Source organism: Physeter macrocephalus, chromosome 8, assembly GCF_002837175.3.
Source record: "Physeter macrocephalus isolate SW-GA chromosome 8, ASM283717v5, whole genome shotgun sequence".
Lineage (NCBI taxonomy): Eukaryota > Metazoa > Chordata > Mammalia > Artiodactyla > Physeteridae > Physeter > Physeter macrocephalus.
Genome location: NC_041221.1, coordinates 22,153,209 through 22,166,868, shown reverse-complemented (window position 1 = coordinate 22,166,868; position 13,660 = coordinate 22,153,209). Strand labels below are relative to the sequence as shown.

General features: G+C 48.5%; 1 protein-coding gene across 1 annotated transcript in view; it reads left to right on the top strand.

Annotated features, from left to right (window-relative positions):
- Nucleotides 1-13,660, top strand: part of CFAP90 (cilia and flagella associated protein 90) — an 18,971-nt gene that overhangs the window by 799 nt on the left and 4,512 nt on the right. Inside the window, exon 3 of the mRNA XM_024121363.3 lies at nucleotides 12,271-12,387. Within this exon, the coding sequence (XP_023977131.2) occupies nucleotides 12,271-12,387 (117 nt within the window). The remainder of the gene's footprint in view (nucleotides 1-12,270; nucleotides 12,388-13,660) is intronic.

The window sequence follows — 13,660 nt, the reverse complement described above, 5'->3', positions numbered from 1 at the left end:
GGGGCTACATTGCCCGGGAGCATGCTGGGGGCGGGGTTACACTGCCGGCGAGGGCTTCTGGGGGCGGGGCTGCAGGCCGGGGCCGCCCCGCGGAGCGTGGAGGGCCGGGCGGTGCGGCTGCAGATTCGCGTTAGGACTCCGGGGCAGGGGCTGCACAGATGAGCTGGGGCGGGCTTGAGCGGCACCGCCTGTGCGGGGTTCGGGGCGGGGCGCAGGGAGTCAGGGGGTGTCCGGGTCAAAGGGGGTGGGAGGGCGGGAGAGTGGCCTCCCTCTGGGGCTCCTAGACCCCAGAGTACCGCGACTACGACCACCGGCGTAAGGTGGACCCCCGCGCCCCCCACGAGGTCATGGGGCAGGCGCGGAGCCGGGTGTGGGGATGGGGGGAGGGGAAAAACGCTCACCTGGAAGGGGGCCGCGAGGCCGGGCGTGCGGGCTGGGCGGCCGGGGTTGCTCGGCGGGTGTTCGGAGCCTTCTAGGGGTGGGTTACGGCCGAGTTTTCCCCCGGGAAGTGAGGGAGAACCCTGGGCTTCTACTCCTACCGGGAGCAGCAAGGTGAGCCTGGTGCCCGGGATCTGGAGGAGGGTCGCAGGAGCGCGGGGCCACCCAGCCGGCAGGGGCACCGCTGCTTCTGGGGTCTGCCTGCCGCAGGCCTGGGCTGGCCCGAAAACAGCCACTACCTGGAGGCTTTCGCCGCAGTGACTGTGCCCGGACCGCCCAGGGCGCGAAAACCCTCCTAGAAGCCCGCCTGCGAACAAGGAAACCTCGAGGCAGGGCTGAACTGCCGCTGGCAGGGAGCGCGGCTGGGGGCGCCCCAGGGTTGTGGCCGGGCCTCACCAGGTACACACGAGTCGAGGGGAAAGCCTGAGCGTCTGCGAAGGCCACCCTGCAGCCAAAGCAGGAAGAAAAGCGAAAGGAAAAGAAACACTTAGAATTTGCGGGGGTCGTTTATTCCTTTCTTCGTGTTTTTCCTAAGAGTCTCCATCCAGTGTCTCGTACTGTATGTCGCTGCAGCCTGTCTTGCAGCTGGGGGAGCAGGGGCATCATTATTAAAAGGCGCACTGATTGGCGATGCTCAGCCTGCAGGGATAAGGGGTGGCCTGAAGAGGGATCTGTAGATTAACCGAGTGCCTGGGAGGAAGGAGGTCTTTCCCTCCCGAGGTGTGAGGTGTCCCCACCAAACACATCCTTTTCTTCTCCTACCCACAATCCACCGAGCCCAAGTGAATCCCCATTTAGATCAGGTCAGCACACATCTGAGTACTTGCCACGTGTGAAAGGAACCACGGAGCTTAGCCGCGCAGACAGAAGCAGTAGTTTCTAGTTTAGACAACTGTAAGGGGTTGAACCGTGTCCCCCTATTATTCTTATGTTAGAGTCCTGATCCCCTGCACCTCAGAATGTGACTTTATTTGGTGACAGGGTCTTTACAGAGGTGATCAAAGTGAGGTCATTAGTGGGGGGCCCTGATCCTCTTTTCCGTCTGGGAAAAGAGGCACTTTGGGCACAGAGACAGACCTGCGTAGAGGGGAAATGATGTGAATGGACAGGGAGAAGACAGCTGTCTGTAAGCCAAGGACAGGCTGGGAACAGATCCTTCCCTCATGGCCCTCGGAAGGAACCAGCTCTGCTGACACCTTGATCTCCGACTTTGGCCACCAGAACTGTGAGACAGTATATGCCTGTTGCTGAGCCCCTGGTTCTGGGTGCTGCGTGTTTTGGCAGCCCCAGCAAACCAACACGTAAACCGCAGCCAGGAGGATCTCTTGTATCTGTCAGCGCCGCCTCTCTGCTTGGCTTTGACGATGTGGAAGGACAAGAGGACAGGAGGAAGAAAGGCGGCGCCTGTAGCTCATCTGTCCTTGCCTCCCTGTTTCCTGACTGGCCCGGGCTTGAATATCTCTGCTCACCATTAAGACAGGAATGGGATTGAGAGCAGTGGTTCCCGACCTCACAGCCACCATGGACCTCATATCTTTTCCTCCCATGAGCAATATATTTTGAAAGAACTTTTATCTAGAAATAATTTTATTTATTAAATGAACTTTACAACTTAGGTGTGCAAAACTTTTATTACTGCCAGTGAACTTATGAGTCACGCACAGCATTAATGCACAAGCATGAGAGAACCAGCCAAACATCAAGGAGTCTTGATGTTTCAAGTTGGTCCATGCTGTTTTATTGAAAGTATATAAATATTATCCGGCTTCTTGACATAGTGAAAAAATTCACAGTACACCATTTTATGTGTATCTTTGAGGGGTCTTACGGATTACCACTTTGAGGCTATAGGGAAATAAGATAAAGGATTAAGCAGGTGGGGGCCAAGACACATATTTGTCAGAGATAAAAGCCAGGGTGCAAGGATCCCGCTAAGGACTCTGGGCAAATGGGTTTGGGCTTGGGGAGACTGAAGCTCTGAATCAGAGGGATTTACCCATCCAGCCACTAGAGCTGTGGGCCCCGGAAAAAGCAGAGAAGACCCCTCTACCCGCTGTGGGCCAGGCACTACCAAGGGAAAAGGGGCAGAGCTGAGTGTGGCAGACTCAGTTTGTTCTTCCTAAATTCACCAACCTGACACATCGCTCCACCTTTCTGGGGCCAAATCAACCAAGGGGCAGAGAGACGCCGAAGGAAGGAGGTGACCGGGGCTCCGGACTTGGAAGCAGATCAGAAGTGGGCAAGAAGCGTGCCCCTCTGGTGCAGGGCCCATGCATAGGAAGCCTCCGGGGCCAAATCTGCCCTGCCGCCGGCATTAAGAAAGTTTTATTAAAACACAGTTACATACCCATGTGTATAGTACTGTCAACAGCAACCACACAGAGCTGAATAGTTGCAACAGTGACCATGGCACCTGCAAAGCCTAAAACAGTGACTATCTGTCCCTTTACAGAAAACGCTTGCCAACATCTGCTCTGATGTCTTACTGCCAATGGAGGGATGGGCCTTAGACAGATTAATGCAGAGTAGATTTTAAGAAAATGAATTCCGTACTGTTGATAGCTGGGGGCACAGGCAAATTCAAGTCCTGAGGGCTTTAGCGTCACAGGGGGAAAAAAAGGATGCAGGAGAAAGGTTAACACCTAAATAAAAAAGCCTTCAAAGCAGCAAGAACAACAAAAGACATTTCAAAGTCCATTTGCAAGCCAGCTACCAATGGCAATAATGACCTTGTATGTGCTGGTATTCAATCAGCTACAGGATTCCAGAAGCTGATTCTCTGACCTTGAGATCATTTGGACTAAAAAGGATGAACTCTGTATCACAGGTCTGCTGGGGTCTCAGCTGCCCCTAAATTCTTTGTAAATAATTCCAGGCCCCGCTCAAAGCTGGGAAGAAACATTGCAAAAGTAGCTCTTAAGTCAGTTGCTGTGTGTCACACTCACCGGTTAGTTCGTTAGTAGCACAGGCCCAGGAGTCCTGCATTACTAGTCCTCTGTGTTATTAGTTCAAGTCACAGACCAGGCACTCCGTCTCACCTTGCCCGTCTCGGGATCAGGGATCGAACAGCACCAAATGCGTGGAGCTCTTATGAAAATTAATTTAATTAATGGGTGGAAAGTGGCACATAGTAAGCCCAATGTAAGAAGAGCTCTTCTTCTTATTATCTGTTCTTCTTAGTGATGATTAGAGTTTCCTTTCATTGAGGGTCCGGTCCTGGGGCCTTTTATCCTCCATCTTGTTCACTGTTGGAAATTAACACAGGTGAGGCAGGTAGTCTGCGTGTCAATCTGGTGGTTCCTGATGTTCTATAAGGCATCTCCCCCGCAGGAGCCCAAAGTCAAAGCTCTTGCAGCAGCACACTTATTTAAAGCCCCAGTGATACCCTGGATCTTAAGTCAAATTTGTCCTCTAAAGCTGCCGGCGAAAATGCTATCAACCCCTGTCCTCCTCCCTAGGGAGCCTCTAGCAGTGTGGGCTTTTTCTACAAAATAGCGTTCCATAGATTCAGTCCAATGGTGTTTTTAAATTACTTTTTTCTTCTTCTGCCTTGTGCAACATTTCTGCTACTGAAATGGAAAGGCTAAGTCAAAGGAGAATGCCCTTTTATGACAGTTTTGATTAAATTTCTCAAAGTCTAAAAGCTACATTAAAAAAAAAAACCTTAGGCAGTTTTAGAATATGCTTTCCTTCATGCTAATGTGAATTGTGAGTAGCTGTGTCTTGAGTGAAGCTTTGCTCAGAAAATCCAACCTTAGTTTTGGTGGGATTAGCCGACTTTCCGTGAGGGTGTGTGGTGGAGAGAAAGAGGCAAGGGGCTGACTGTTTCTTTACCCTCCTGATAACTGAATTTCCTTTTGCCTCGTGCAGCTAAGCGCTTGGTAAACATAATGATGGGTGTTGACTGCACAGAGGTGCAAAGGGGCGTCCCTGAAGGGCCTATGCCCACGTCCAGGATACAGGAAGTGTTCAATACCAGCTCCCCGAGCCCTTCCTGGACCCTCTTCACCTTTAGGCATCAAGTACATCTGCCATACAGGCTTGGCCACTCCTAGGGGCTGTGGGGGACATGGGAGCTCCGGTTCTGTTGCTGGGCCACCTGTGAAAATCTAGGCAAGTTTCTCTCTCTTATCCATCTTGCACCCGCATGTCCTCCAGTCCCAATGTGTACTAGCCAAATGCAAGTATGCCCGCCCCGCCCCCTGCCCACCAAGACACCCTCCCCATCCTGCCTGATCTTCTCCTTTGCATGTGCTAGTATCTAACCTACTAAATATTTTACTTGGTTATCTTGTTGGTTTTTTCTCTCCTATTAAAATATGAGCTCCATGAGGGCAGGGATTTATTTGTGTGGCTCCTCTATCCTCAGCAATTGAAAGAGTGCCCACGGTCTCATAGTTGGTGCATCATAAATAGCTGCTGATGAACCAGTGAGGGTGAATAAATGGATGCGGATTTGTGAAACAAAGAGACAAGTCACCGATTGATAAGCTCAGCTTCTGAGGCTAAACAGAGGTTTCCTTTTGGATTATCTGCTGTTTGGGTTATCCTTGACCTTGCTCTTCTTCTCGGGGGACCAAAATTGGGAGTGGACGCTGGTTGCCTCTCTCTGTCTGAGCTGGCTGCCCTTGTACTGTTCAGTGACCTGCCCCTGGGAACTTAAGGCCTGGAGGGTGGGGCTGAGTGTCTTCCTCCGGGGCAGGTGGAAGGGGGGCAGGTCACCCAAGAGGGAGGAAGGAGTGAGAGGAGAGGTCATGTGTGCCCTTCTAGCGGAAGTGATTCCTCTGGAAGGAAACACCAGGAACAGGGAATTTCCTACCAGTTGGTTCCTACCAGTTGGTTTCCTACCAGTTGGTTCCTACCAGTCATGACCACCCATGTGAGCACACGGTGCACGCCTTTCCACGTGCGTTTATGAATGCAGTCATGTGTGTCGAATTTTTAAATATAAGAACATGTTCGCACACGATCACGCATCTACCTGTATATATTTGCAACATGCTCTTTTCATTTAATAGTGTATCTCAGACTTTTTTTCAAAATCATCCCCTTTTAAGAAGTACAACAAGCAAATGATACATGAAAACAAACAGCATTTTCCCCAATATATTTGACCAAGTGACAACATGTAAGACTAGATTCAGGTTTCAGCCCCCGTGGATGGCCCTTTCTTCCTTGACGTGAATTGCTGGGGGGCAGGGGGCAGAAGAGGGGGCGAATGGGGAACTGGTATCAATGGAAGAGAGAAGGCAACTGGCTTCATTCTTATTAAATTGATAAACTATTCAGATTTTTTGGAAAGTTATGAAAATTTCCCAAACTTGTGATCTTAACACACCAGAGAGGAAACACAATCTTTGCCACAAACCAAAGAGAACAGTTGAGTATTGTCCTTTTAAAAAAGTTATCATTATGTCCTTGACAAGCTACATTTCTTCTGAGAGATGGAATTTTGAACAATATTAAAATTAATGAAAACATACTCCTTAAGCTTCATACACTGCTTGACTCCCAAGGAGAAGCACTGAATTTATCAGAAGTAAAATGAGGCCCTTATGAATCAAAGAAAACCATTTTCAGTCACCTTGGGAATTTTCCGTTTTAAAAGTAGGTCACAAAGCTCTGGGTAGGCAAACAGTACCTGAAAGCCTCCGGGTGAGAAGTAGCAGTACTATGGCCCCTGAGGAGAGGGGATGAGAGTAGCTCCGTCATAACCTTATTAATAAAGGTGGGCTAGGATGTGCTATGCAAACAAATGGACCCCAAACCCTGAGAGTCTTAACTAGTGGTGTGTCAGAGCCTGATCATGCTGACAAAGGGGATTTTTAGCATCTCTTCTGAACTCTGCATTCAATTGGAAGCCTGAAATTGGCCATGATGGGAGCCTTTACACCACAGAAATTAGCAAACATTAGCAAAAATTAGCAAAAATCAGGTCTTTTTTCTCCAGAGAGCAGGTTGTTAACATAAGTGCGCCAGTGGCCTTAAGCATATAAACATAATGTAATGAAATACAGCCCAACATGTATGTTTCCCCTGGGCGGGTCTTCTTAATGCAGTTACTTGGGAAACTGAGCTTCTCTGTTTTAGTGACTCCATTATTGCCAGGGCCTGGGAATCTTTGAGACTTTGGGTCTTTCCCTGGATCCTTTAAATTGCTGGTCAGTGAGCAAGGAGAGAGAGTGTGGAAGCCTGCTGAGAGTTTCTTAGGGACCAGGCCTAGAAGATGGCGTCCACTGGTTTCACCCACATTCCCTGGCCAGAGCTGGTCACTTGGCCCTGGCCTAATTGTGATGGAAACTTACAATGAAGAGCGCATTTATATTCAAAATGGTCTGAAAGGGAGGAGAAAATAAAGGACTTGAATCTCAGTTTGCTCAAAATCTTCCCCCAACTATTTGTGTGAGAGTTTGTGTAACTTCTGGGAGGAAGAGAGCTCCCAAGTTTGGGAGGAGGCACTGGGTATAATAAAGCCCACAACCCCAGAAGAGACAGTCCTCAGGCCCCCTGTGAGCTGGAGGTGGTAGGCCAGGACTTCTTCCTTGTTTATGAACTTGCATTAGTCATGATAAGCTAGGTTATGCTGCAGTAACAAACAACCCCCAAAGTCTCAGTGGCCTGAAACAAAGCTTATTTCTCATGCTAAGCATCCAACAGGGATCAGAAGGGTGACTCTGCCCAGTACCGTCCCTCAGTGGCCACCGTGGAAGCTGCTAACACTTCAGTCTGAAGCTTCAGGAGTCCCTGGCACTGGCTCTTAAATACTTCCGATTGAAGAGTCACATGTCACCTCTACGCACCGTTCATTGGTTAGAACTGGGCTCATGGCTTCACTAACCTAAAGGAGAGGGGAGATTAATCCTCTGTGTAGTCAGTAGAGGAGCACTGAACATTGGTGATGTCTACCAAGCCAGTAGGTCTACCGATTCAGTTTACCTGAGCGGAGTGTTCTGTGGTTGGGTCTCTGGTTCCACTGCAATAACCTTTGTACTATCTCTATCCTTACTTTCCATCGTTCAAAAGGTGGCTACTTCTCCTTATCGCGTATGTTGTTAGAGCTGCTGTAACAAAGTACCACAGACCTGGCTGCTTAAACAACAGAAGTTTATTGTCTCACAGTTTCTGGAGGCTAGACATCTGAAATCAAGGTGCTGGCAGAGTTGGTCCCTTCTGAGGCTGTGAGGGAGAAGCTGTCCCCCGCCTCTCTCCTTAGCTCAGCCGTCTTCTCCCTGTGTCTCTTCATATCATCTTCACTTTCCGCCTATTTGTGTCTGTGTGCAAATTCTTTTAATAAGGGCACCAGTCTTATTGGATTAGGGACCCACCCTATCGCAGTCTGACCTCAACTAATTACGCCTTCGGTAATCTTATTTCCAAATAAGGTCATGTTCTGAGGTACTAGGGGTTAGGACTTCAACATATGAATTTCACACACAGGGAGCTTACTCCCCAGTGGCCCTGGCTACAGTGGTGTGGTGCGTCCTGTCAACTTCATTTGCATCCACTTGTTACCCCCAGGCCAGACAAAAGCTGATCCTTCCTTCTTTGGTGCTACTGTACTTTGTACATACCTGTGTGTTATGTTGAGGTATTTTAATTTGTGGGTTTATTTCCATTCTCAGCCTTTAGGTGGTCTCCTTTAAAGTAGGGCCTCCCTATTTCTGTTCCAGAGTCTAGGAGAGTGCCTGGCACAAAGTAGACCCAACGTGCTTTGGAGGCTGAAAACTGAAGGCCCCCACTTGTCTTATGGCATCAGCCCAGGGCTACAGACTGGAGTGATTTTTCAGTGTTAGGAGTAGGGGTCACCATAGGGAAACTGATGGTGGGTGATCAGACACCACTACCAGAATAAGACCAGAATACATTATAATGATACTCCAAACACAAACGAGCTAAGGAAATCATGAGAGAAAAATAAAGGGGCTCTGCTTTGCCTTTTTTTTTTTTTTTTGGTACGCGGGCCTCTCACTGTTGTGGCCTCTCCCGTTGCAGAGCACAGGCTCCGGACACGCAGGCCCAGCGGCCATGGCTCACGGGCCCAACCGCTCTGCGGCATGTGGGATCTTCCCAGATCGGGTCACGAACCCGTGTCCCCTGCATCGGCAGGCGGACTCTCAACCACTGCGCCACCAGGGAAGCCCCTTCCCCAACTTCTTAAAAATTAAGCCTACAATCCAAAAAAATAAGGGCTAGTGAACATAAATGTCTTGTAAATCCAGTGCAAGAGAGCAACTAAAAAACTAAGGCCCCCAAGGATGTAAAAGAGAAAAAGCAAAAGAAAAGAGACAAGAAGCCCAAACCCTATGACTAACTCCACGTTGTTAGGTAAAGGGGCATTTAATTAATGCTTCTTTAATACCTTGTGCACAGATTTGCCTTAAAAAAAAAAAAAAAAAAAGTCATCTGTGAAATAGAAGAAATCCCTTGAGAGATTTTAATAGCAAAATATCAGGAACCCAGAAGCCCTGTTTTGTGGTAGCGTCTAAATCCAGTTTGGCTTTTCTTAATATCATCTTGCTTCAAATCATAAAGGAATAAAAAAGACCGAAAGAAGAAGGATTAATAATTAAAATCCAGGAAAACCCAGATTTTTGGTTTGATTAGGTAATGGAAATGGACAGTCATTAAGGCTGCCTGCGTGGTGATGGATTAATTTTTTCTTATTTTTCAATGATAGAAAAAAACTCGTCTTTACTCTGGAAAGTCCTGAGTAGGCAAAATCCCCACACAGAAGACTTAAAGATTCTGATCACATCCATCAGCAGTGAGATTTCTAATAAAGACTCTTCAAAGATATAGTAGGCTGTTGGTACCTAATCCTGCGGATGGGAGTCCGGCGTTGCTGCTCCTAGATCTTAAGAGTATTTTAGGACACCCAATTAGAATGAGAAGAGGTAGGCATTATTCTGTAGAGCTGCATATTGCAGTGGGTTTCTCCATCATAGGGGACAGAATGGAGCAAGACTTCCTTCCTCGTTCAGGTAACAGCGACGGCATTCCCATTCTGTTCTTGAGTTCGCTCCTCCCTCTTTAGTCTCTCTCCCAGGACAAGTCCAAGGACCCCAGGGGCTTACTCAGTTCAGGAGGGGCAGGCGTGAATGGGCCACCTGCACAGGAAGCCAGCGCAAGGAGGATCCGTTTCCCCTGCTCTCAGGGCTGCCCCCTTGTGGTGGGGCTGAGCCGCGCACCCGGGAGCAGCTGGTCACTGCAGGCAGCACTGCAGAGCCTGGCCGCTGGTCTCCTCCGCTCTGGCCCGAGGTTCTCAGGGTGCAGAGGGGGCACCTCTGGCCGCAGGTGCAGCTCCCACTCAGGTGCTCGGTCCTAGGAAACCAGGTCATCCTGTTGCCCACGGCAGCTCTTTCCCGAAACACACCCATTTCACGGGTCAGTCGGGCCAGGAGGGATTCCAGTGACAATGGAACATCTACATTATGACCAAGAGCCCAGCCTACATTACCGTGTAAATGCGGGCGATGTAGGGGTGATGGGGTTTCAAGTTACTGTTCGTGTCTGCCTCTGCCGGGCCTGGCCAGTAGCTCTGAACCCCAAAGGGAAGGGTCTGCATTGCAATACCCCCTTTACAGAAGGCGAGCATGCTCCTTTGGAGAATTTGTGTCCCACCGTCCCAGCAGAGTGGGTGGCATCCTTGAGCTTCTGCTGTGTCTCTGCCGGACCCGCTGGCCCGGTAGCTTACCCAAAAAAAGGTTTGCTGTGAGGTCTGCTTAACCTCTCTAGGCTAGAAGTGAGCACCCAGCCAACCCCACCAGCTTCTGCTTCTGTGGACATCCTACACCCTGATGTTAAAGACACTGAGATGTCTTCTTCATTTCCTAAAGGTTTTTTAAGTTTGAATTTTATTTGATAAGCAAATGTCTGATTTTTGCATGGTCAAAGTGATGGATATTTTCTTTGTGATATTTCCCCATTGCTTTCTTGCCTAGGAGGTCCCTTGTGGGTTTTCCTTTCAGTTATTTTTCTAATCCATCCAGAGTTTCCTTTTGTCCATAGTGGGATGTGAAGACCCAGCCTTCTTTTTCTTTTTTTCCCAAACAGCTAGCCAATGTTCACAGTACCAAAAGCTGAATAATGTATCACCTCTCCACTGATTTGGGTCTTTTGCTTTTTAATCCCATGCGTCCAAGGTTACCTTCAGGAGGCTGTAGGGTGTAGGTGGCCTTCAGGAGGCGTGAAAGTCAGGGCCGGCCAAACCAGTGCATGCGCAGACCCAGCAGCCGAATGGGGGAGAGGGAAGACAAAGCCAAGAAGAAGCTCCTGCGAGGTGACCTCATTAAATGACCATCAGGGCACGGATTCAGAAGCCGTGGCTCCTGTCTCTAGCCACTTGGAGTGACTCGGAACGTAGGCAAACCAGGATTCCAGCATCGCTGAATAAGCGCCTTGAACATGGTGCCACTGAAATTCTGAAGAACTTGAAAGTAATGTTTCTAAAAGATGGTGTTGTTTTCCTGACTAGATGGTTAATGGCACCAGCACAGCAGCCATGTCTGAGTTATCTTCAAACCTTCCCGAGCAGGAGCGGCACGTCTTGCACAGGATAGCTGAACTGGAAGGAGTTTTCACGGCTGGGCTGAAGCGGCATCACTCTCCAGCCGTATCCACCGTTGTCGGCAGCTCTTGAGTTTCCACACTGAGAACGGACGGGATGTGTTTTCCAACAGACCGTGCACACAATGTGCGTCCTTTCCACCGTTACCTCCTAGCTCTGTGTCCTTCAGTTGGAGGGGACGCTTCTAGCGTTACTGTTCAGGATAAAAACAAACAAGCAGGCAGAGGTGAGAGGCCCCGTGATCCCAAATCCCAGCGAGATGGCGCATCTGCCTTTGCTGCTGGAGGATTCAAGGCAGCGGGCACTTGGCCGGAGGAACATAAATGACAGGCCTGACTTACAAGGCGAAGATGAAAGATCAGCTAACACGTGGATTTCTTTTCCTTTTACTAGATACCAAATGAGGCAGTTTTATTTTTGTAGTAAGAAAAATTGGGGATAAAAAAATGGAGACGTTACTGATGGCAGCTCTGTTAATGGGATCATTTTCTAACACATTAGAGCTGTGTGTGTGAGTATTTTATACATATGTTTGCTATATATGTGTATTTATACATATGTATATATACACATATATAACATATACCAAATATATATGTTCATATATATATGAATTACAGTTTTTATAGCTGCCACATATGATTAAAGAAAATATTTCTCTCCAGAGAGGGAGAACTTCTATTTGGGTATATTGTCCTAGTATTCAGATATTGTTAGTTTTTCAAAGCAGTACAAGCCTACTACAGAGAATTTGAGAAATGCAAGAAAAGTAGAAATGAAGGAGAGGGACTTCCCTGGCGGTCCAGTGGTTAAGACTCCAAGTTTCCACTGCAGGGGGCGTGGGTTCGATCCCTGGTCAGGGAGCTAAGACCCCACGTGCCACGCGGCACGGCCAAAAAAAAAAGAAATAAATGGAGGAGAAAACACATATATTGAGCTGATTATCATAATTTTAAGATTTGAGCCCTAGGGTGGAGTCAGGGAGAGCAAGGAGCCTCCTCTGGGAAGGAGGGGTCTGTAACAGTCTAGGAAAAGTGTCCCTGGAAACATCTCCACCCTGTCGGGCCTCTCAGGAACTTGGGGCCTGGCGTCCGTGCTCTGGTCACCCGAGGGATGGTGACCTTCCCCATACATGTTCGGTGCAGTCGGGAACCTCTATACATCTCCACTCTTCCTCAGGGAGAGTTTGGGCTCTCAAGCCACATGAAGCTTCCACAGCTCAGCCCTTGAATAAACCATGGCTTTCTTTCTCTTTTTATTCCCAGACCGGAATCATTTCCCTCTATGACTGTGTTTTTAAGAGGAACCCAGGTTATAATCAGAAATTGCACCGAGACGACAGAGAACATGCAAAAAGCCTGGGACTCCACGTTAACGAGGAGGTAATAGCAAGGCAGGGTATCGCTGGGTGTGAACAGATTCACTGTGTGTGTGTTTATGTAGCACTGTGTGCAGCTGGCTGCACGTAACTCACCTCTGTGAGGCTCTCCTCTGTCTCACTGTGCCAGGAAGTGAAGACTAAGCTACCGTCACACTCACTCCATTCTGCCATGTTAAACTGCGTATTAATTTTTGTGACTGTTGTTTAGTCCTCTAGAATGTATCAGTTCCATGACAGCAAAACTCAGGAGTTCTTTTCAATAGATAAATAGGTCTTTGCTTAACCTCCCAGGCCTGGCTATCATAGTTCTAAGAACACACTGGCCTTCCAGGGATGAAACCACACATGCAAGAAAGAGTATTTCTCCCAAGTTACCAGGCCACTGTATGTACCACATACGGCTCAGTTCTTCTTTTATCTCTGCATGGTTTTTGAGAGGAAGGGCTTTGCTTCTCATCAGCTGCACAGGGTGGGTGGTGACCAACAGAGACAACCAAACTCACAAGGTGAGAAGGTCAGGTTCACAGCAGGCACGGCGGGGCTGGGGGTTGGAGGCGTGGGCATAGAGAGGGGGGTTGACAGGGATGGGGGTGGGGGAAGGAGGTTGTGCATCCCCTTGGCATGGTCGAGCCCACCTGCCGCTGGGTTAGACCCTCTTGCACACTAGGACATTGTCTCTGTAAATCTGACCCGAGGACAGTATGTGTATTAAAATCTGGATTCTGTATTAATATCATAATCTTTATACAATACACAGAAATCTGGATGAAAAAGCTTCTGGTGGGATTTCTTTTTGGATCAGAGGATTTTTGCCTGTGGCAGTTAATGTTTAAGAATGCCACCGTGTCACTTTCAAAGAAACTTTTAACTGCTGTGAAATTAAGTGATACTCTGAAGTATCACCACTTAAGTCACGGACATTAACTTTGTTGTTCTGTTGTTTTGGTTTGTGTTAATTCATTCCAAGTTGGTGTGAAGTTAGTGCTTTTCTCTCATAAGCACACGCCTGGCATGACTTAGATCCGGTCAGAGTTTTTGAGCACCTCCCATGTGCCACTGAGTGTAAAGGGAATGAAACAGAAGTGTCTGTCCTCCTAGAGCTGAGGAGAAAGAAAAATAAAAGCCAAATAAATAATGACCTGGATGCCAAGTAGTGATAAGTGGTATGCAGAGAAAGACAGCCTTTTAAGGGGATGGAGAAAATGAAAGGGATGAAGGGGGCTGGGGACATGACGGGGGGCCTGGGGAGATGAGGGTGTCTAGGGGATAGAGCC